The sequence below is a fragment of the Cupressus sempervirens genome, chromosome 11 (genome assembly GCF_028749045.1).
Source record: "Cupressus sempervirens isolate cs-2001-9-10 chromosome 11, ASM2874904v1, whole genome shotgun sequence".
Classification (NCBI taxonomy): domain Eukaryota; kingdom Viridiplantae; phylum Streptophyta; class Pinopsida; order Cupressales; family Cupressaceae; genus Cupressus; species Cupressus sempervirens.
In genome coordinates this window covers 233,835,642-233,861,095 of record NC_143128.1, presented here as the reverse complement: position 1 = coordinate 233,861,095, position 25,454 = coordinate 233,835,642, and the positions used below count along the sequence as shown (strand labels likewise).

The window sequence follows — 25,454 nt, the reverse complement described above, 5'->3', positions numbered from 1 at the left end:
TAGTCTTTGTCTTGGCCTCTCTATGCACCTTTGTCTGTCTCTTTTCTTCTTCTTAGTTTTGTTGTATGCTTTTCTCGGACACTGTTTGGTGCTCCTGCTGCTGTCATCTTTCTTGTTGTAATCCTTCAGTCCCATAGACCTTTTGCTAGCCTTTTGTTGGACATTAATATATTATCTTATCTGTTATAAAGTCTATATCATGATATGATTTTAATACTTCAGGTATGAGATTAGTGTTCTGTTATGAAAATAGTATTTCATTATGATTTCCATGTTCTGTTTTGGCTTCAACATTTTGATATACAATCAATATTCTGCCATGAATTAGCAGTCTGATATGATATCAATATTTGATTATGGAATCAAAGTTTAAGTATAACTTACTCATTCAGGTTGTAAATTGATCTTCAAGACTTATACTAATGCACAACCATTATGAAAAATAAAGACATGTCTTTCAAATTTATTATTTTCCTTTCTTCCAAATTTAAAAATAAACTCTCTTATTCAAATGGAAGAACATTTAAAAAAAAGATTGCATAACCTGCCAATGGATTTTGCCTCTTTGCTAGCAATTAGTTTCTTTGCACTTGTAGACTTGAATGCTTTCTCAACAATGGAGGTTCACAACACTTGTAGTCAATAAATACGATTTTTAGTAGTGGTCTTGTACAATGATACTATGGTGCGATTAACAAAACCCATAGAGTTGTTGTAGCTAAAAATGGTTGCAAATATAGAGGTATCATATTGAGAGATGATGCAAAAATATAGGGCTATTGTGGTTGAGAAAGATAGCAATTCAGGGAGTTTTGAATGCTTGGAAACTCTCCATAGTATTGGGTGCCTATATTCTCTCATAAGTTGCTTCATGCATGGTTAAGAAAGAACAAGAGAAGGGTGACAGTGAAAGAGTTACAAGAAATCAAGAACCATTGGTACATGTGGCACACATCCAAAATCAAAGAGGTCACCGAATTGTCATAAAGGTTGATAAAATAATTAGCAAGGTGGCCACTCAAGTTGAAATAATAAAACTTTTGCCAAGGAATAAAATTAACTCATGAAAATACCTTAATATAATAATTATCTTATCCTTCCTACCTATACTTGTATATGTGTGTACATGCATATGTACATATGCGTGATATTTTCATCAGCGTATCTAGCATATATGTCGTATATCAAGTGTCGTATACATACGTCTTATTCTATTTCACGCACACATACATATATGTGTACATATATATGCAAGCATATGCAGAGACCATGGTACTATTGTATTAAGGCATGACAAACAGGAAGCTCTGAGATCATCCGGTTTATAAGGTAACACATTTTAATTTATTGCTCAGTGATTTTTTTTTTTTTTTATAATGTATAATTATTAATTGGTAGCTCATGATAGTCCCTTACTATACCCTTGCTTGTCTAGTCGTTTTCCCTTAGCCATGGTGGTCAAGACTCATACCTATTGGCTCAATGATAGTTGGTGCCCCTGTGCCCAATTCCTTCTCTGGCATTGCTTCCCCTCTTTTCCATGTTATGAAATTGGGAATGGGGGCACCAACTACCACTGAGTTACAACCCAAATGAGTAAGTTATACTTAAACTTCGATTTCATGATTGAATATTGATATTATATCAGACTGCTAATTCATAGTAGAATACTGATTGTATACTGATTGTAATGGGTATTTTATTTTTATGAGATTGCAAATTTCAAGTTGGGGATATGTTAGATGGGTAATGCCGTTTAATCAGTTACTTTCTTTCCAGTTATTTGGTTATAGTATTGGTTCTAAAACTTTCTTCATATGATTACGAAAGGTACATATCTTTATTAGCAGAAAAGGTCTCTCGTACCATTAAGTAACGGTTGGTTATGATGCCAGTTCTATTCATCATAGTTGTTGATTGAATACTCCTCTAATTATTAGTTAAGATAATTCAGTTAAAACTGATTATAACTGTCAGTCTCTTTCATATGAACATGTAAAATAGCTATTATACTTCCTTTTCATGATTATGAATATGGAAAGAAACTATGTCAATGTTCTACTAATAGTTGTTGGCTAAGATCCGAGAAAAGTTGTGTTGCAGTTCTAGTACCACAACAGTCCTACACCTGTTTATAATGTATTGGCAAATATGTAAATACCTGATTTATACTATTACTTTTAGCATTGATTTCGCATAGTTTGTTAGGGCCAGGAGATCGTATTTGTACATTTTCCTAATATTTATATCCCAAGAGGTTTCTGTGATTTTCCCAGTAGACATGACATATTATAATTAAATTATTAAATTATCATAATGGTATAATGTAGCTTGATGTTAATGTCCTAAGGCTAGAGAAACATTTGCAGACTTGTGTTGTTGCCAGACCAAGCGATACAAGCTCCTTTCTACCACTGTCCGTGACTCCTTATCATAATTTTTTTCATGCCATGGATACCATAATCAAGAAGCTTTGTACATCCAAAATGCTTGACAACATTTATTTATCTAAAAAATTTGTTTCCTTCAGTTAAATTCTGCTTTTATACTCATGTGATCAATGCATACTTGCATATATGATCAAAACAGCTTGTATTTGATTAGTTTGTTGTGTCTTTAAAGTTTATTTAATGAAAGGTGTATATAAAAGTTTTTAATCCTTTAAAATCTCTATGTTTCATGGTTTTTTCAATTTGTCAAATCTTGGGCAAGTCTGAGCACCATCCAAGTCCAGGTCAAAATCATCTTGTTGAGTGTGAACCTAGTTCAAGTCTTGTAAACTTGTTTAAAACACTTTGCTGTGAATATTCACAGATATCAGAAACAGAACCTGGATCAGAGACATTTTGTAGCTCATGCTTCTGGAAACTTTCACCATTTGCAACATGTGTTTTCTTGGATTAATTGACAATGTTCCTCAGTATCATTTTTCAGCCAGGAAAATTATGATACTACACTATTGACTACAGTATAACTCTGCAATATTATTAACCTTCTATAAAGTGTAATGCAAATTTTTCTTCTAATAATAAAATGTTTCTTATGCATAAGTAGTTTATTAAAGGGAAAACCCCTACAATGTTTTTTTTTTCTTTTACTTGACTTGATTTCTGTACATATTACCACTTATTCAACAACCAACTGAAATATTAGTCCTGCCACAAAAACTATCAACCAACTCAGAAAAGACAAATGCAGAACCATGGAGAACATTTTGGTAATGAGTCTACACCAGTCCATTTATCACACGCTCCAAATTTGGTATTCCATAAGCAAAAAGTTTAAAGTATTAACTTGGGGTCCTTATTTTAGGAAAACAAAAAATCAATGCACAACTTTGGGTTGGCTAATAAAATTAGAAAGTGGCTTACATGGCTAGCTAAGATATAAAGCAATAGATTATATGCTGCAGCAGCCCAGGCTGCCTCGATCATCATACCCGTTGTCTTTACTATTTTTGACGACAGTGGAAAAATCATAAGTAGCCTTGGAATATATTGAAAGATCACCATAAAGCGCAGCATATTTTTTGTATAGTCTCCTAGAGAACCACTTAGAGAAGGAATAACAAGCCATTGCATAATCTGCAATAGAAAGCAACATCTTTTAAGAATGACCAATTCAATACTCACTGCACCTCAATTACAAAAACAAAGAAACTATAATGAATAAATAAATTGAAAGATACTATGGACCATGGTTCTTTATAATTATTATCCCTTTAGAAAAAAATCAAATCCTAAAACTAATATGTATCCGTCAAACTCAATGTAGATAACAAAACCAAAATATTTCAATATGTGGTTTAACTACATACAAAATTGAAGAGTAAAATAACAAAAATCCAGCCAACACGCATCACAACAAGAAAGTGCATAAATAAATTCTGAGAAAGAATATTCAATCAATGTCTAATAGATCACAATTGTTAATATTGTACCTATGAAACAAGCAAGCAACCAGTTCCTAACGAACGTAATATCCCCTTATAAGTAGTAGTCCAAAGCAACTAATTAGCCTATTTAATTCCTATAGGCTAAGGTCAAGTAAAAGGAAGCATTTTAGTTTAATTATTTAATATAATCTGCGAAATTGCATTCTATAGGTAATATTAATTTATTTATTTAATAAAGCATTATAAAGTGACTAAGATTAAATAATTGCAGAAGATTAATAAAGTCACTTTACTTCTTGGATTTGAATGAAATGTTAAAGGAGCAGGAATTCAAAAACTTCTTCAAGTGGCTTTTGGGTTTTTATAAAATAACTTATTTGAAGCTAATACAGTATTCTTGTTTTTTTTCCTTCCCTTGGAATTTGGAGAGCTTCCTTCGAGCTGAAAACCCTAAGAGATTGCTAGTTTCAGCAGTGCAAGATTCTACTTTAGCTGGTTGTTGGAGAGACCACAGATTTCTTGTGGAGAGATTGAAGATTACAAATTGAAAATTATGAATGAAGTCTTCATCAAAGATTAATTTATGCTGTTTCAACAAATTTTAAGGAGCTTGGACCTGGATGCCAATATTAGGCTTCATGTGGTGGACGTTGAAGGTTATTGAGGACATTTAAACTGGAAAGCTATGAAGAAAATCTCAATGCTGGAATTGTTATGGTGATTCAAAGGTGCTGGGCATAGCGTTCATTGACATGCATTGGCATAAGGTTGAGGTAAGATAATACTGCTAGGCGAAATGATTACAATAGTGAGGACATTGCAAACTGGTATTAGCCTTTGCCAGGGCACGAGATTTATCTCTCATTCCTATGTGTCCATTCTTGGGAGCTGTTTGAAGTTTGAACTATAACTTCTTTCCATATTGGTGTGTTGATTCTCCCAGATTGAGACACTCAAGGTTATTTCTGTAGCAAGGTGTTTAATGAAATGAATCATCATTGTCATGCCCTAGGTATGGGATTTGAGCAGTGAACTGGTGTATTAATAACTGCTAGGCATGAGGAAAGTTAAATCTGATTTGGACATGAACAAAGTGGAAGATATCAAATGTTGAGTCTGCTGAAAATGAAATCAAACCTAGGCATGCTTCTTCATAGACAGGTTGAGCTTCTTGATTGACTTAAATATCATTCAAGGATGGTATTGTGGTTTCTGTTGTGCACTTCTGAGTGTTGGAACAACAATACCATATTGTTATCTGTATTTTGAGGTCAGCAAATTGTTTCACTGTCAACTATTGGAATGACAATGGTTCTATTTGGTCAATTGCCTAGTCTCCTTTTTGATGTTGTGGGTTCGGCAGACATTCTAGGTGTTATGGAGCCTCAAGAGAGTCCTGCCCATCCTCTTCCTGCTGTTGCTGGATCGCAGTGGTTGTCTATGTATAAAGATGAGGTTCGGGTGCCTCAGGCAGGGTGCGTGGTTTTGGAGGTGTTGCTTGTTTGATTAGGGATAGCCTTTTCAGTGTTACCTCATTGGTTCATTTTGACACCGCTGCTAGATTTATGGGGATCCGTATTTTCTGTACTAGTTACCATCTCAGAGATATCTTTGTGGTAGTTCATTACTTCCCGCAGCTTCCTCTCCATATGTTGTGGATTGTCTTGAGGATGGTGACCCTTTTTTGGATTTGCATATCTCCACGTTTTCTGCCTTAGGTGACATCATTATTTTGGGTGACTTTAAAGCACGGACTAGGGATATGCAGGTTTTTCTACATGAGTGTGACTCTAGCCTGATTTACACTCACAGACAGAGCCCAGCGCCTCTCCAAGGATTTTCATGGCCCTCTATCATGCTACGGCCACCACCTTCTTCAGTTCTGCAAGTCTTTCGGCTTGTGATCCTGAATGGTCCTTAGGTGTTTTAAGTTCATCTTAGAAGGTTTGGAAACAAACTGGTCAAGTGTGAAGGCTCAATTTGCAAAATTGCAAAAGTTGTCAAAAAGTTGTTCATTGACAACTTTGCAATTTTTGCAAAATTGCATAGCAACTTTTTGCACAATTTTGGCAAAAAGGCAACATGGGTAGTTATGGGTCAAACCAAAGGGTAAGGTGGTTAGAGGAATCTATAATAACACCTTTCAACTCATTGTTAGGTGTTGGAGACACCATTGTATGGTGTTGGAGACACCATTGTATAGACAACATATGCAAGAAAGATAGTTCTGATTGACAGAAAACGGGATTTCAATGATTGAATAAGATTTTGGATTGATTAGTTTACTGTTTTTGATGGAGTAGTGTCTTTGGATCATGTGTAGGATCTGTGCATAGTTATTTTGATTCGGAGCATTCATTTTACAAGGTTTAGAAAATTAATTAGGTCTTGTGTTCTTGTTATCCAGTTTTGAATCACCAGCACAAAAATGGCCATGGCTTGAACTTCCTTGGTCAAAACACCATGGCTTTTAGAAATCAAGGAATAGCCCCTAAAAATAAAGTGTATAATGATTTTGGGGTCTGTGCAAGTCAAGTAGGTAATTTTTCAAGTGAGCCCTAGGCAAGCAGTGTAGGCTTGGCAAGGTGCAATGAAAGCTTGAATTGGAATTTTGATGGGAACAGTGGATTGGCATATGCCAATCTTGCTTAGGCAATGAAGGAGGAGGATATTGAGAGTCCATAACTCAAAGGAGGAGGCTGGAAGTGGAGTTTGGAACAGTTTGTGAAAGATTCATTTACATTGCCTTTGAAACCATTAAAACAAGGGTTTTCTGGAGCCGTACTGTACGGTCACCTCAGAGACCTAAGACCTGGAAAATCCTCAAGCCTAGGTCATTAGGAAACAAAGTCCTAAAGACACCAAGTGGCCTTGTGAAGAGCTCTTGGGAGTTGTAGCTTGTTCCTTGTTTTTAGGAGCGCTAATAGGGGCTCTTAGGGCTACAAGGATAAACAGGGCAATTTGAAGTTGTGGGTGTGTGAAACTCAAAAGAATAATGCAGAATGGTAGGAAATGTGTCAAGAACCTCATAAGGGTGGTTCAAACTTGATTTTGGCCTTTTTGGTGTGCTTGGTGGGGTTTTGATACACTAGGACAGAAGGTGCATTATTGGTGAATTGAAGGTAGAAGATGGAAACTTGAATTGTTGGGAGAGTTTCTTGGAGGAAGAGGATTGGGAAGGAGTCCTCTGAGTTGGGGTTTGGTATAGAAACCCTTAGTAGGCTAGCAGTAGCCTTGGTAGAGCAAGAAAGCTTTAGAGTGAAGAAGCTCCCCATCAAAGTGGTATCAGAGCCTTACGATTGTGGCTTGTAGTGGTATGCTATATTCCACCGAGTCAAGTGGATCTTCAAAGATGGTTACCAATGCAAAGTTGGCAAAGGAGGTAGATGAGCAAAAGAAGATCATGGAAGACAAGACCAGGCTTCTTGATGAGGCCATAGAGGAGATGAAAGATAAGTTAAAGGAGATGGAAGATGCAACCCAAGCTAAGGAAGATGAAGACTTCAACAAGGGTATAGAGAAGGTGAGTTTGGAGGATGAGATACTTGAACCAGATCCTCCACTTGGTGAACAAGAACCATTCCTCAAAGCTCTCAAAGCATTTGGAGGAAAGAGCCTAGAAAATGTCTCATTGTTCCATAACAAGATGGATCTAGAGGTAGTCCTAGAATGGATAGAGAGTATTGAAAACTACTTTGAATGTGAGGGGACAATAGAGGCCCAAAACGTGAGGTTTGCAAAATCCAGATTGAAAGGTCAAGCTTTGACATGGTGGAAGTTTGTGCAAGAGGAAAGAGAGAGTGAAGGGAAGAAACCTATAGCTAATTGGAAGGCAATGGTGGCAAAGATTAAAGACACCTATTTGCCAGAAGACTATGAGATTCAGATTCACAAGCAGAGGCAGAATCTCAAGAAAAAGGATCTTGATGTGGCTACCTATACTGAGGAGTTTTAGAAGTTGGCTCTGAGGTCAAGGGTGCAGGGGGCAGAAAGCGTTAAGGTGGCTAGGTATCTAAATGGTCTTAAGTGGTCTATTGAGGATGAGTTGAGCTTGTTTAGTCTCACCACATTGCAGAGTTGTTTTCAAATGGCTAGGAAAGTGGAAGATAAACTGAGGAAGAAAGGGGACTCAAGTTCCAAAAATAGAGGCAGAGGTAAAGACTTCAGGGGTGGTTCAAGAGGAGGCTCTAATGGGAGGACTAATGAACAAAGAAGCTATGGGGATTCCAAGTGGAATGAGCAGCACAGTGAGATCAGTCAAAGGGGAGGCTCTAGTAGAAGAAGAGGATCCAACAATAGTGGCAGAGGTAGATATGGGAACAGCAACAGAGGCTTACACTTTAGCAATATGAAGTGTTATAACTGTGGCAAGTTGGGGCATCCTGCCTACAGATGTCCAGAGAAGGCATCATCATCCTATGGAGAGAAGAAAATCACATACATCCAAGAGGAAGATAACCAGAAGGTAGGTGAAGTGGACCTTGACATAGAGAATGGTGAAAACCTAATGTTGAGGAGAGTCTTGGTTAAGGAACTAGTAAAGGAGGAATCCAAACAGAGAAGGGCACTATTTAGAACTACTTGCAAGATACTAGGTATGATATGCAAAGTGATTATAGACTCAAGGTCTACTGATAATGTACTATCAGAGGAAGCAGTACAAAAGCTTGCACTAAAAAAGATCCACGTGTGTGTCCTTATAAAGTGACTTGGTTGAACAAGGGGTAGAACATGCTAGTAAATGAGCAAGTTTGGGTAGACATCACTATTGGTAAGTATCAGGACAAGAGCCTATGTGATGTGCTTCACATGGATGCTTGCCTCCTGCTGTTAGGAAGGCCTTGGCAGTATGATAGGGAGGCAGTGCATCATGGGAAGGAAAATAAGTATTCTTTCAAGAAGGATGGGGTCACTTATGGGATACAGTCCATAGTGGAGGAAGAAAAGGTGGAGAAGGCTATTGCCAAAACATTGTTGATGAGTGGGAAAGAGTTCCTCAAGGACTTGAAAGCAGGTGAAGGAGTAGGGTATGCGATCATGGTGAAACCCAAGGGGGAGAAGCCATCTTCACAAACACCTATACCTGTAGAGGTGCAAAACTTTTTGGATCAGTTCAAGGATATAATTTGTGATGGAGCACCATCAACATTACCCCCTAAGAGAGTCATAAGTCATCAAATTGACTTCATACCAGGAGCATCACTGCCAAACAAAGCTGCATACAAGATGATTCCAAAGAAGAACAAGGAAATTGCAAGACAAGTCCAAGAGTTGCTTGATCAGGGGCTGATTAGGAAGAGCATTAGTCCATGTGCCATACTAGTTGTTCTAGCACCTAAAAAGGGAGGTAAGTGGAGAATGTGCACTAATTCTAGAGAAATCAATAGAATCACAATTAGGTATAGATTTCCTATTCCTAGGATAGAGGATCTAATGGACTATCTAGGTGGGGCTAGATACTTTTCCAAAATTGATCTCAAGAGTGGTTATTATCAAATTAGGATGAAACAGGGTGATGAATGGAAGTTTGCATTTAAGACTATTGAAGGTCTCTCTATGAATGGTTGATAATGCCATTTGGTCTTACCAATGCACCAAGTACCTTCATGAGAGTCATGAATGAGGTCTTGAAAGACTACATATGAGTTTTTGTTGTTGTATACCTAGATGACATCCTCATCTTCAGCAAGACAAAGGAGGAGCATATGAAACACCTAGAGATGGTGTTGAGGAAGCTTCAAGAGGAAAAGATGACAGTAAACCTAGAAAAGAGTGAGTTCATTAAGGAGGAACTAGTGTATTTGGGGTTTGTAGTAGCATAAGGGAATTTGAAGATGGACAAGGACAAGGTGGAGGCAATCTTGAGTTGGCCTACCCCTAGATCTGCTACTGAGGTCAGAAGTTTTCATGGCCTAACACAATTCTATAGGAAGTTTGTGAGGAGGTTTGGTGAGATTTGTGCACCAATGAATGACACCATCAAAGGATGCATGAAGACCAAGTTCACAGGGACCAAGGCAGCAAATGCAAATTTTGAGAGGTTGAAGAGAGAAGTGGCAACTCAACCAATATTAGTTTTTCCTAGTTTTGAGAAACCCTTTGTGGTGGAGTGTGACGCTAGTAATATAGCAATTGGGGCAGTTCTAAGTCAAGAGGGCAGACCAGTGGCATTTTTCAATGAGAGGCTTAATGAAGCCAAGACAAGATATTCAACATATGATCTAGAGCTCTATGCACTTGTCCAAGCCCTCAAGAAGTGGAGGCGTTACCTATTGCCTAAGGAGTTTGTTCTCTTCACAGATAACCAAGCTCTAAGCTTTATCAACTTATAGGAGAAGCTAAGTTTGAGGCACATCAAATGGATGGAGTTCTTGTAGTCCTACACTTTCACCATCATGTACAAAAAGGGGACAAACAACAAGATGGCAAATGCTCTGAGTAGGAGGTTGCTGATAGTACAAGAGGTCAAGTTGCAAAGCATAAGATTGGATGGATTCAAGGACCTATATGAGGACGAGACCGATTTTTCAGAGGCCTACAAGGTATGTACTAACTTTGCAAATCAATTTCATAGTGACTTTGCTGAATACACCTTACAGAATGGGTTATTGTTCAAAAGTCAATAGTTGTGCATCCCAAGGGGATCTGAGGGAAAATCTCATACAAGAGAAGCACAATGGGAGCATGAGTGGGCACTTTGGTCTTAACGAGACTTTAGACCTTGTGGAGAGGTTCTATTACTAGCCCAAGATGCAAAGGGATGTAAGGAGGTATGTGGAGCAGTGTGGCATATTGCAGAAGGCAAAGGGCACTTCATCCAATGCTAGACTCTACCAACCTCTACCCATTCCTAATAGGCTTTGGGAAGGCATCAGCATGGATTTCATAGTGGGATTACCAAGGACTAGGATATGGTTAGATAGTGTTTTTGTGGTAGTGGATAGGTTCAGCAAGATGAGCCATTTCATCCCATGCAAGACCACCCATGATGCAAGCAACATTGCCAACCTGCTCTTCAAGGAATTGGTTAGGATACATGGCTTACCAAGGAGCATAGTTGCTAACATAGATGTCAAATTTATGGGGCACTTTTGGAAGACCCTATGGAAGAGGATTGGGACAAATCTAGCTCATAGTTCTTCCTACCATCCCCAAAACACATGGGTAGATAGAGGTCATCAACAAGGCCCGAAACCTATTAAGGTGCCTTACCAAGGAGTATGGGCAAAGTTGGGAACAAATCATCCCTCAAGTTGAATTTGCCTACAATGACAGTAAGAACAAAACAACAGGGTTAAGCCCTTTCCAAATAGTGTATGGGACTCATCCAAGGGGCATCATGGAGCTAAGGGACTTGCCAAGCCAAGCCAACATTAGTGGGCATACTGATGACTTTGTTCAGTCCATGAAAGAAGTGCATGATCAGGTTAAGCAGACTTTGATGGAGGCAAATAAGAAATTGAAGGGGAAGAAGGATGAGGGGAGAAGAGAGTTGCAATTTCAAGTGGGAGACTTGGTGATGGTTTATTTGAACAAAGCCAGATTGCAAAAGGGCATCCCATGTAAGTTGCAGATGAAGAGGATTGGGCCATACAAGGTACTTGAGAAGTATGGACCCAATGCCTACAAGGTAGACTTACCCAAGGACATGGCTATCTTTCTCATCTTTAATGTCAAAGACCTAATACCTTATAAGGGTCCTAAGGTGAATGAAGTAGAGTATCAGGAAGAGTTAAGCAAGGATATCTCGGACCTGCAAGTAACTAAAAAGAAGCAACCACAGGTGGAGTGGATTTTGGATTCTAGGGTGAAGAAGAGTACAAGAAACAAGGTTTACAAGGAACATCTACTGAAGTGGTTGGATACACCTGAAGCTGTGGCCACTTGGATTTCTAAGAGTGATTTCAAGAAGCATGGCATCAGCAAGGAATTCCTCTCTCCAGCAATACCTTAGTCTTCTTCTTGCAGGGGGAGAATGGTGCAAGAACACCGAGGAGTAAAGGTGAAACCCTAATGCATTTTTGGTTTGTAAATAGTCTAACCAACCATTGAGGAAATAAGGACTAGGAATGAAATCCCAAGGTAAGTTTAGGAGGATTTGATAGGTAGGATTTGGAATGTGAGTCAAGTTTTGTCAATTAGGTCCTGATAGGCAAAAATTGCTTAGAATTGCTCAATAAGGAAAATTATGGAAAAAAGGCCTAAAAGGGGGCAAGATGTGTTCAAAAATGGTCCTTAGGTGTTTTAAGTTCATCTTAGAAGGTTTGGAAACAAACTGGTCAAGTGTGAAGGCTCAATTTGCAAAATTGCAAAAGTTGTCAAAAAGTTGCTTATTGACAACTTTGCATTTTTTGCAAAATTGAATAGCAACTTTTTGCATAGTTTTGGCAAAAAGGCAACATGGATAGTTATGGGTCAAACCAAAGGGTAAGGTGGTTAGAGGAATCTATAAGAACACCTTCGAACTCATTGTTAGGGGTTGGAGACACCATTGTACGAAAGATAGTTCTGATTGATAGAAAACAGGATTTGAATGATTGAATAAGATTTTGGATTGATTAGTTTACTGTTTTTGATAGAGTAGTGTCTTTGGATCATTTGTAGGATTTGTGCATAGTTGTTTTGATTCAGAGCATTCATTTTACAAGGTTTAGAAAATTAATTAGGTCTTGTTTTCCTGTTGTCCAATTTTGAATCACTAGCACTAAAATAGCCATGGCTTGAACTTCCTTGGTCAAAACACCATGGCTCTTGGAAATCAATGAATAGCCTATGTAAATAAAGTATATAATGATTTTGGGGTCTATGCAAGTCAAGTAGGTAATTTTTCAAGCAAGCCCTAGGCAAGCAGTGTAGACTTGGCAAGGTGCAATGAAAGCTTGAATTGAAATTTTGATGGGAACAGTAGATTGGCACGTGCCAATCTTGCTTAGGCAATGAAGGAGGAGGATACTGAGAGTCCATAACTTAGAGGAGGAGGCTGGAAGTGGAGTTTGGAACAATTGTGAAAGATTCATTTACATTGCCTTTGAAACCCTTAAAACAAGGGTTTTCTGGAGCTGTACTGTACGGTCACCTCAAAGACCTAAGACCTAGAAAATCCTCAAGCCTAGATCATTAGGAAACAAAGTCTTGAAGACACCAAGTGGCCTTGTGAAGAGCTTTTGGGAGTTATAGCTTGTTCCTTTTTTTTAGGGGGGTTGATAGGGGCTCTTAGGGCTACAATGATAAATAGGGCAATTTGAAATTGTGCATGTGTGAAACTCAAAAGAATGATGTAGAATGGTAGGAAATGTGTCAAGAACCTCATAAGGGTGGTTCAAACTTGATTTGGGCCTTTTTGGTGCACCTGGTGGGGTTTTGATACACTAGGATAGAAGGTGCATTATTGGTGAACTGTAGAAGATGGAAACTTGAATTGTTGGGAGAGTTTCTTGGAGGAAGGGGATTGGGAAGGAGTCCTCTAAGTTGGGGTTTGGTATAGAACTCCTAAGTAGGCTAGGAGTAGCCTTGGTAGAGCAAGAAAGCTCTATAGTGAAGAAGCTCCCCATCATTTTTACTTGCTGGCCTCATTATGGGGGAGTGAGTGTGGTGGATTATATCTTAGCTTGCAACTCATTCATCTCCTCCATTAGTCATTTCACCATCACTTGCCTCTCACTTGTCGATCATGCCCTCCTCAGCATCTCTATCTGCTTTTCCTCCAAGTCCTCGGCCCCCCCTCAACTACCATCACCAGTAATTGCTAGCCCTCATACCTTTTTCTAGTATCCTCAAAGCCATTGGGCCCTCTATAATGTTTGCACTAGTTAGGACAAGAGCACTCTCAAAACTAATGTTAGAATTTATACAATAAGAAATTATATTTCACTATTTTACCGTCTATCTTAACCCAACCTTAAAGACGCCTCCACATCGGGATCAATAACCCTCTTGAGGATCCTTAAATCCCCGGTTACTTCTTTGTCTTCTATGAAGTGCTCCCTTTAAGGTCCATCCTAGAAGAAACATTCCCTATATACGGCCCTTGATACATATGCATATGTTAACATCTACAGAATATTCTGGCCTTATAACCATATTAAGATCACTCTCTTCCCAAACGGAGTCTCTTGATCTTAAACTATTAACCATATTAAGATCACTCTCTTCCCAAAGGGACTCTCTTGATCTTATGTTATTAACCATATTAAGATTACTCTCTTCCCTAAAAGGGACTCTCTTGATCTTAAACCATTAACCATTAAGTCGTGCATATTATCCATTTCAAATTCCATCTTTACATAAACATATGTATATGCATAAATTATCCACAAGTATGTTTCATTAATATAAATAAATTTATAAACATAATTAAATAAATATAATCCAAAAAAATACCTTTCTTACCTTCCTTTTTTCTTGGTCCATGCAGCTCTATCCTTAGTTGGCCCTTCATTGAATTATTTCTTCTAGATTATCTCAACTCTATTTACTTTCTAAAATTCTTCCTTTTCTAATTGTAAGGAAAGGATAAAATATTCTTTTTTGTTTCTTCTTTTCCATGAGTCACAACCTTTCATAATACAAATCCTTTGAAAAGTCACAACACTTCATAGTTATAATCCTTTCGAAAACTCACAACACTTCATAAACTAAAATCCTTTGGGAACATCCATATACTTTATAATTACAACATTTTTGAAGAGTCACAACTATTCATAATTATGACCTTTTCGTAAGTTCACATCCTTTCAATATCATTGATACCTTTTTAGAAATCACTTCCTTATTTTCTTCATATAACTTTCCTCTTCCATTTTTTATTTTTGAACTCCTATCTTCTCCTCTTCTTTTTTCCCTCTCTAAAGTAAACTCTCATTTTTATATCTTAATTTAAAGGAGTCATATCTATTTGTTAAAAGTCTCTTGACTTTTCATTTAATTTATATTATTCTATGTTATATTATTTATTTACTTACTTATTTGTGTTTTTTATTATTTATTATTAAATTCTATTTAGAAAGTTAACATACTTTCTATAATATTGTCTCTTGTATTTAATTTGATTTGTTTATTTATTTATTGTAATTTTATTATTTTCTAATAATTTAAAATATCATATTAAATATTATTTCATTGATAATATCGATTAAATAATTATTATTTCCTATTTTTATATTTTATTTTAGTTTTAATATAACTTTCTAACTATTATTTATTTAATAACAATTTATTATCTAATTATCATTAAAATTCTATCTTAAAATGGTGATATGACACCCTCTTTATCCTCCATCTTAGAAGGCTCCTCCCCAATATCGCTTCTCAGATACTAGCCAGGTTTCATCTATGTTCAAGTTATTAGCTATTGCGATTTGGAGGTCAGCTCTCCTTTCCATCCCTCACTGCACTTCCCCTTCCTCTCTCAACACGATGCACAAGAAGACCTGCCCTATGAACCAATGGTTTGACAATGATTGTAAGGCCTTTCATTGCTCCTTGTGTTTGGCTTTCGCTGCTCACTCTCCCACTTACGCTCAGTTGCGACTTTTGTATCCCCACTTTCTTCACCATAAGAAGTGGCTCTGCATTGCTTCCAAGTGTAGATTCCTCCGTGACATGGTTGTTTATTTGCTGAAGTTGTTCTGGCACACCTTGTTCCCTTGGCACCCCCCTATCTTCCACCCTTGACCTTTGTTCCCTTGCTTCACATGCCTCCACTATCAATGACATTCTCGGCCAGCCCTCCATTCACCCTGCCCCACTCTCCACTACACTTATTTACTCCCTCGAGCATTTATGAGGATATTAGATCTTTGAGATGTAGTAGAGTGACTGATGAGGAAGGGTTCCAGGCAAAGCTCCTCAAGCTTGGTATTCTGGTTTTGGGATCCTACCTTTCCATGCTCTTTAATAGAATTGTGTGCACTGGTTTTCAAAACTCTTTGTCAAGACACATGATTTATCCGATTCATAAATCTAGGTTGGCTTTGGACCCTTTAACTATAGGATTGTCATGATCGAGCATACTGTTTACCGCATAGGTTAATTAAGAATTGCACACAGATAAAGAATACGAACACAAACAGCAGAACTCTTATTATTATTATTCGCATATGCCCACAGTACATTACACTTCGATGATATGATATGATCTCCCATTACAATGCTTCCCGAAGGGGTTATAAATACTTTCCGAAGAACTTTCCCGAAGGAGTCCGTCAACCACATACATTATGTCTGCTACAAACTATTTACCCGTCGGCTACATAACAAGAACTTTTCCGAAGGGACCCATCGGTTGATACACAATTTCTTTTCCGAAGGGACCCATCGGCTGATACACAATTCCCTTTCCGAAGGGACCCATCGGCCAATACACAATTTCTACCAATGACATCATCCCCCCCAAAAAGAAAAGTCGTCTCCTGACGACTATTACAAAATCTCTGAGACAAATCAACAACCAAAATACATTGACTGACTAACTGGTCTTCAACACTGTCACCTTAGCCAATCTGACATCTGACCCTGATAGCCACCTGTGCTGCTTTCTGCCTTCCAATTCCGAGTACACTGAACCAAGTGTCGTTGCACTGCCTCCAGCTGGATGATCAACTCCTCCCGAGCTCTCTACACATCCACCAAGACAGCCTCACAACCAACACCTACTCTCAGTGCCTCTGATACACAGACAATGCCTGCCGCAGCTCCAAGTCTTCTCAATTGGTTAGACTCCCACGACTGATATCCGCAACGACTGGGGGTCTAGGGGGCAACGCCCTCGGCGGGGTCGAGGGGCAGTGCCCCTCGCCGCCAAGACCAAATTAGCACTCTGAAACCCACACAAAATTGCACGGAACACACCATTTCTGTCATTTTTTGCCGATTCTACACTCTTTCTGGCAATCGCTGATGCTTCCCCTTCCCTATGGCATCATCTGATACTCATTCTGAGCAACTTGATTCTGTCGTCGTTTTCTTTTTTTTTTTTTTCTAAATTTTAGAAAACCTCTTGCCACCCTTTTGTGATGAAATTCGTACGGCTTCAATTTTGACACTGTCTGCTGATTGCATATGGATGCCTCCTTCCTGGAGCTGCCACGCACACGGGTTTTGATGAAACAATTCTAAAGGCGTCTTCACTATTTCAATCTTCTGGAAAAGCCGTACTTGTCTACAAAAACCATACTTCAAATTTGAAAACCGTACTGCACATTAAATTATCTGAAAAACCGTACATTATCCTTCTGATGTGAAAAACCGCACGGTACTCCTTTACTGTGAAATCCGTACGGTGGTGATGAAATCCGTACCTTAGCAATGAAATATGTACGGTGGCAATGAAATCCGTACCTTAGCAATGAAATCCGTACGGTGGCAATGAAATCCGTATAGTAGCGATAAAATCCGTACGGTGGCAATGAAATCCGTACCTTAGCAATGAAATCCTTACCCTGGCAATGAAATCCGTACGAGCAATGAAATCCGTACCTTGGCAATGAAATCCGTACGATACTAAACCGTACGGTACCTTTTCTCTCTCTCTCTCTCTCTCTCTCTTTTATTTTAAATTTTAAATTTTAAGACAGAATAGCAAAGTTAGTTTACCCTTCGACCGTCGTCACCGTCGGTCTGTAATGACGAAGGGGTCGCCCGAAGGCCATTCTCTGACGCAGAAGTCTTTCGGCCGTGGTATACCTTCAGCTTCGAGCCATTCACCGCCTGAGGCACTTCCTGTCCATCCAAAGTCCATAATTTTATTGCTCCATTGTCCCCTACTTCCCAGATTTGATACGGCCCAACCCACTTAACTATGAACTTGCCTGGTTTGATCTCATTCCACTATCCGAGTTGAAACCTGTTACGCCTGTTCTGTGTCATCTCCATCTCGCCCAGTTTGTTCCCAAAGTTCACTACCATGGACTCCGTCAGCTGCCCCTTCTGTCCGTCAATAACACTTTCACTCTGTACTGCTACAACTTTTTTTGAACCCTTCCTCTTTTTTGCGTGTGCAGATCGTATCGTGTGTCTTCCTTGCCACCGGTACCTTTCTGCTATATCTGTGGTTTGACATAATACTTTCTTCCTGCGCAGTCGTACAGTAGAATCTTTCCTTCTTTTGGGTTCGTACTGTATGTTTTGTCCTTCAGCTTCATTCATATCCGCGTTTCCTTCTTCGGCTTCTCTGTGTTGCTTCGAACATTCATTTCCTCCTTTGACTTCTCCATGTTCCTTCAGACATTCATTTCCTCCGTCGGCTTCTCTGTGTTCCTTCGGACATTCATTTCCTCCTTCGGCTTCTCTGTGTTCCTTGGGACATTCATTTCCTCCTTCGGCTTCTCTGTGTTCCTTGGGACATTCATTTCCTCCTTCGGCTTCTCTGTGTTCCTTCGGACATTCATTTCCTTCTTTCTTACCTTCGTCGATCCTTAGCATATTACAACTTGGAAAGAGCTCGTAATTCTCTATCTGCCAATGGTAAAGACCAGTTACTGAATCCAGATCGTCATCTCCTTCCAATCGTAAGACTCCCTCCTAATCGGGTTCCATACTCTGCCTCCTCTCATCCTCTTCTCCTTCGGAATCCGACGACAGAGCTTCTTCTCCAACCATCTGAGTGTGTAGATCGATGACATACTTCCGGCCTTTGCTTTCGAGTGATAAAGTATTTTTCTTCCAATCGTGCTTTGCCTTGGCTTGTATCAACCACCCTCGGCCCAGAATAGCATCGTATCCTCTCCGCTTCAGTGGGATCATGACAAAGTCCAACAGGAATGGTTGTGTTCCGATTGTCACTAGTTGCGCTGTGAGTATTCCCAATGGCTTGATTCCGTGTTGATCGGCTGTTAATAGCTGGAAGGTAGGTGGCCATAATGTCGGTCGTCCCAACTTTTCCCAAGTATCCTCTGGTAGCACATTGACACCGGATCCTTCGTCGACAATCGTGTCCGTTAGCACAGTCCCGAGAATGCCCATTTCAACAACCGCTGGATAGCGTCCAGATGAAAGAGCTAACAACATTGGATCTTCTACACTTGTACCCCCTGTTTCTCGTTGTCTTGCTCTACGGGTTACTTAGCGCTCAGAACTATATTTGTGAGGGCCGTACGGAGTTGAGGCATAGTGAGCAACAGATCACTTATCCTGACGGGTATCTCAGCTTGCAAAATTTGCCGTACAATGTTCTGTTCTACGCAGTTTCGTACGGAAGTACTCGACGTGTCCTTCAGGTGTGTCATTTCTGCCTGTGTTGCTTTTTGGATCTCTACCCGTGCTTCCTCCAGTCTCTTCTTTTCTTCCGCTGGGTTGGGGTACACTTTCGCTTGCTTCCGTGTGATGGCCAAAATCTCTTCTTCGTCCATCCCGACGTTGATCAAGTTTACTCTCGACTTCGGACACCTAGCATCTTCATGATCACCAAGTCCACACCACCTGCATAACAACTTCGGTGTGTTCGTCGTTGTACACTCTCGAGCGAAGTGACCCCACAGATTGCATGCGCGGCATTGAACAATTGGTAGACCATTCGCATCATATTGAATTCGACTCCTTCCGCCTGTATTGTTGTTGCTGCTATTGTTGTTATTTTGACCGTGCCGGTTGTTTCTGTATCCGCCCGATGTGGCACCTTCCGTACTGGTGTTCCCGTTCCCTCCTGACAGGGATGCCTCCTTTGTTAGGAACACTTGCTGCGGTGTCCTTGTTTTTAAATTGAAAGGGCATTCCTTTACCGAGTGTTCGAGGATCTGGCAGATTTCACAAAATTGATCTTTCGGGTAGGATCCCTTCGTATGGCCTTCTTTCTTACACTCCGTGCACCATAGGTCATTACCCTTAGTCTCCTTGTTCATGTTTTTGAATTCCTTCATCATCCGCATCATGTCCTTCTGGAGGGCCCGTACCTTCTTATTGCTTTCTTCGTCATCGCTGCTATCTGCTCCTGAAGATGCATCATCTTCTAAATCGGACGAGCTGTTTTTCTTCTTCTTCTTTGTCTTATGGTCACTTTCGAGGTTCATTGCCCGGTTGTACGCTTCATTGTATGTTGATGGTGGCACGATCTTCATCTTTTTCTGCAGCTTCGGGTGAAGGCCTTCAATGAACCATCTTTTCTGGAGCCCATCTGTCGGCTTATTCTCCATTTTACTGATTAAGTCTTTCAATCTCCTAGCAAAGACCCGTACTGTTTCATTCTTCTTTTGCTTGGTATTGAATATCTCGGCTACAATTTCATTATCATCACGCAAAAGTTGAAATTCTGCAATGAACTCTTTCTTAATGTTATCCCAACTATTTAATTTCTGTGGATCAGCATCAGTAAACCAATCAATCGCAACACCCCATAGGGTAGCAAAAAATTGTCGGATCCATTCGTTTGTATCTGTTATGCCATTTGCCCTCCAGATCGTTTCACATGTTTTACAATGTCGAATGGGATCAGCTGCTTCATCACCATCAAATTTAGGCAAATTTTCCTTCGGACCTGCCATTATCACTGTATGTCGAGGGTTTTCTTGTGTACCTGCGCTGTTTTGCACTCCCGCGCTGTTTCGAGCACCCGCGCTGTTCTGAGCTCCTGCGCTATTTTGAACACCCGCTCTGTTCTGCACACCCGCGCTGTTCTGGACACCCGCGTTGTTCTGCACACCCGCGCTATTTTCTACACCCGCGCTGATTTCTGCTTCCGCGCTATTTTGGACTTCCGCACTGTTTTCAACACCCGCGCTGTTTGGTGAAGAAGAGGGTTCAGCAACCGAAGTTGTTCGTTCCGGAAGTATATCTCGGACGAAGAGGTCACTCCACGCTCGTGCTCCGTCGGCACTCCGAGCCGTGCGAGTCGATCTCCTTCTGTCAGGATTCTCTTCCCGGGGCGTATGCAGTTTCAGAAACTCCTCCCTCGCTTCTTCCACCAAATCAAGCTGTTGAAGAGTCTCCTTCAACAATCCTTTCGCGCTCTTGTTTCAATTGGGAATCTTCTAAAATCTCCTTCGACGCTCTATTTGCTGAGCCAAAATTAAATTTTCCTGCGCAACGCGTATGTCATCTTTTTCCTTCAGCTTACTCTTATCTTTGTTCAACTGATTCGGCATTTAATTCATATCCGCCTGCCTGCGTACCAGGTCCATCAGGCAACGGCGCCAAATGTGTTAATTAAGAATTGCACACAGATAAAGAATACGAACACAAATAGAAGAACTCTTATTATTATTATTCGCATATGCCCACAGTACATTACACTTAGATGATATGATATGATCTCCCATTACAATGCTTCCCGAAGGGGTTATAAATACTTTTCGAAGAACTTTCTCGAAGGAGTCTGTCGGCCACATACATTATGTCCGCTACAAACTATTTACCCGTCAGCTACATAACAAGAACTTTTTCGAAAGGACTCATCAGCTAATACACAATTTCTTTTCCGAAGGGACCCATCGGCTGATACACAATTTCCTTTCCGAAGGGACCCATCGGCCGATACACAATTTCTACCAACAACACATACCTTTTCCAAACTCTACGCCACTGCATTGGATGCCATTCTTACTGGTGTTCTTGATAGGGGACATTATAGGGCAAGATGTCATGTGGATTTTCGGGTGGACTTTGAGACTATGGATCCATATCTTGACATTGCAGACTATCATTGAGGAGGCTAGTCATCGTTCAATGAAAGTCTACTACCATTTTGTGTACTTTCTGTATCCCAGGTGGCAGTTTGTTCAAATTTAGAGACATTGGGGTTTTAGAGACTCTACTAACAATGATCATGAGGCTCTATGAGACTGTTGTGGGCACTCCCGAGGGATTTTCAGACCCAATCCAGAGCACTATTGGGGTGAACTAGGTTGTTGTCTTTCTCCCACTTTGTTTGGCATTTATATTGATCAGCTTGAGGCTTTCCTCCAGGATTCCTCACTCCCTATTGATGGCTGCTACTTACACTAGGTCATGATTTTTATTCTCCTCTTTGTCGATGATGTGATTATTCTAGCATCTTCTCCTAAGGGGCTTCAAAGGCTTTTTGATAGGCCGGCCTTTTTTTCATTTTTGTGACCAACGTCAACTTGTTGCGAACTAGAGTAAGACTCAGGTTATGGTCTTCACCTGTCTGAAGACTTCACACCTCCATTTTTGTTTGCAGGGCCAAGCAATAGAGATAGTTTCTTCATACACTTACCTTGGGGTGAAATTTTCTAGCCCCCATTTCAACTTGAGACCTGTTGTTCGGCATAGGATTAATAAAGGGTTGGACTCCTTCACCATATTAGAGAGAATGCTTTAGACACCATTTTCAGGACACTTCCTCCAAATTGTCCCTCCTAGACTCTTTGGTCAGACCCATAGTCTTATATGGTTCAGCGGTTTGGGTCCCCTCCCTCCTAGATTGTGACTAGTCTTTGGTTGAGCAGATTCAAACACTTTTCCTCAAGCGTATCATCAAATATCACCGTTCCACTCCCCTTAGTGTTATTTTGGTGGAGTTTCAGGCTCATCGCTTCATAATTGCGGTTATCTTCAATCTCTTTTGGTTTCTTCACCATCTTTGGGGCTTTGCGGATTCAACTAGTAGCTGACACAAACATTCCTACCTAGCTTACTGCTCTTTAGTCACTATTGCTCGTTCTAATCCATCCACTAGGGCTTGGTGCTAGTACGCTCAGGCCATTACTTTACTGGGTTTGATTGGGATTGAGACTAATCATCTCCCTCTCTAGATGTTCCCGCTCACCTTGTCCCCTCTCGCCAAGAGCTAAACGGGTATGTGAGACTCGATATTTAGAGATAATACATTAGGACAACTTAGATCAACCCTCTGGGAGGGCTGCATCCATAGATGGCCTTTTATGCCGAGCACTTCTGAGATATCTATGATGGGATTAACACGTCTTACATATTTGACCTAGCGTTGGTGCCATGCCCTTTTTATCTCTCTTGGTTCCTTCAAAGTTGGATCCCACTAGCTTAGATGCCAAACTGATCATCACATCGACAAAGAGAACCATATTTTCTGTTTATGTACCTTGGTAGAGATGGAAATGGAGATTTACTTCATCTTTTATTGTCCTATCTACTATGAGATCCAAGGGAGGTTTTACTGTCTTTTTCAAGATTGTAGGTCCTTATTGTCTTTTTTCAGTTACATTGAATAGAATTGCCTACCGCTCTATGTCCTATCTACTATAAGATCCAAGAGAGGTTTTACTGTCTTTTCCGAGATTGCAGATCCTTATCGTCTTTTTTCAGTTACATTGAATAGAATTGCCTAACGCTCTATCTTTGGGAGGCCACTCAACTTCAAGATTGCGCTTTTCATCTACTTTTTCCTCAACACCAGGCTTTAGATCAGCATTTTACCAACTTTTATGTGCCCATGTCCCCATGTCCCCCTCCAGGGGCATGAAGCGATAGTTTTGCACTCTTGCTCCCAACCACATCAGATCAGTGAGACCCAATTCTGGACTCACCAGATAGCGACACTCCTCATCTGACAGTACTCAAAGACATTCTGGGACCCTTGGTCGCCCTTTTCCATATCCTTTAGTGTTGGACTTCCTTTGGCCAAGAAAGGACCTCTAGTCCTTTTCCTTGGTGTCTTCCTTTGCTTCATTGTTGCTTTGTGGCTTTGTTGCTTTCTTCTTTTGTGGGCACCATTTAGTGTCCCTGTTGTTGGTCGTTTCTCTTGTTTGTAAACTTTCAGTCCCTTAGACCCTTCTCGGTCTCTTGTTGGACATTAATAAATTTATCTTATCTTATTCTTTGTTATGTTACCTCAACTATTGTAGAGTCAAAGAGAAACTACCATTTCCGTTGTGTATTTTTTGAAAATTTGTTGATGTTCAATCAATACATGTTTTCTTATTTCGCAAGTACAAAAATCGGATTATGCATACCGAACCATTATTATCAACTTGTAAACTTGAAATGATATATTTGTATTATCAAACAAACCACAAAAATGGCAAAATTTTGGATCAAAACTAGAGTGGAGTTTTATAGCAAGTTATTTAAATAATCCAGATTCAATGAATAAATACATCAACTAGATATGAGAGTGGAAGTTTCAAATTTCCTGATGCAATAAGAAATTAAATTGCTTATTGTGCATTTCAAAGCATTTGAAGCAATTCTTTCCTCTTTTCATCATTGAGAGAATGTCCTACAAATTCTGGATATCATCCTTGGAAGGTAGAGAATACTACAAAAGATCAAGATGGTATGATAAATTCTCATGATGTTTTTAAATGGTCCCTTGAGCTCACTCAAGATGCAATATTAATCATGCTTATCCTATCTAGTTCCTATTTTTTGAAAAAGGAACAAGTTTTTAAATGAAACAAAAATCTCTAAAGGTATCTTTAGTGGTGATTTGATGAACATGAATCTCTATTTGAATTGAATGTATATCTTCATAGTTTATTTTTCTATTACTAGATAGAAAAAATAACATAAAAGATGAGTGTTTTACCTTCCAAGTTATCTAAAATCTTAGGTGTTGATATGAAACCCAAGATAGAACTGCATATGTATTGATATGTAGGATATTATCACCAAATGACAAAATATGAATATCGTGAGAATAAAAAGAATCAGAAACAAGAAATTGAAAGTAGAGACATCATGCTAGTTGTTGTAGATAGTGGAATTCTCTTGACCCATCGAATGGTAAGCCCTACCAATTCAAACTCGATCATTTGGATGACTATGATTTTGCTAGTGGACAAAGAATATGTCTAGTAACTTAATAGATTTATACAATATCAAGTGGCAATGAGAGTAAGGAAATATGTGGATAACATCAATGGAGGTTAAAAAATGTCTTACCCTAAGCTTTAATCACAATACAACAGTGTAGCCCAAGTGCGCACTTCCGGATCAAAACCACGAAGCACTGGGTGCACGTTCATCCCCAGTGTGGGTGCGTCGTGCACCCGAGTACCCCCACTAGCCAAAAAAGTTTGGCCGCACCTCAACCGCACTAGTCGAGCACCCAGGTGGGACGTGAGACGCAGGTGTATCGCGGGTGCTCAGGTGCGGAGGCGCGCACGGGGTGCTCATAGGGTGCAGCCGATAGATTGGGTAAAAAGTAAAAAAAAAATATTTTATTCCATTTGTTTTTTAATTGGTTTTTTATGCAAGGTAACCCTGATTGGGTGTGGGTCCTATTTAAAGGTTTAATAAGGCCAATACACCTCATTTTCATATCACCATTTCATTTCATTGTTTTGGAGCAGCAAGGAGCAAAGTGGGCAAAAGAGTTTAGAGGAGTTTGTGAGAGCTTAGTGGGTGATTTTGCAAGGGATTGCAAGATAAAGAGGAGCAAGAAGATTTGATTTGGCAAGTGTCTCATCAAGTTCAAGGTATGTTTTTTTATTTTACAACTTTTTTGGTTTTAGAAATCAAATAAGTATTTTAGTATTTAGTTTTACTTTCAACTTTGAATTTTTGAATGTTTCATTCTTGAATCTTGTTAATAGTAGATAGTTGATAGTTCTATGATTTTTATTATCTATATTAAATTTTTGTTCTTAAATAATGCCAAAACGTATTTACTATTTAGCTTCCTTTTTAT

At 39.5% G+C, this 25,454-nt stretch overlaps 1 protein-coding gene across 4 annotated transcripts in view; it reads right to left on the bottom strand.

Annotated features, from left to right (window-relative positions):
* Positions 1-25,454, bottom strand: part of CNGC15 (cyclic nucleotide-gated channel 15) — a 116,252-nt gene that overhangs the window by 56,137 nt on the left and 34,661 nt on the right. For 2 of the 4 annotated variants that reach the window (XM_089809072.1, XM_089809073.1), the window contains exon 10: positions 3,372-3,584. The exons of the other annotated variants lie outside the window; for them this stretch is intronic. In XM_089809072.1, the coding sequence (XP_089665198.1) occupies positions 3,372-3,584 (213 nt within the window). The remainder of the gene's footprint in view (positions 1-3,371; positions 3,585-25,454) is intronic. 4 annotated transcript variants of the gene reach the window in all.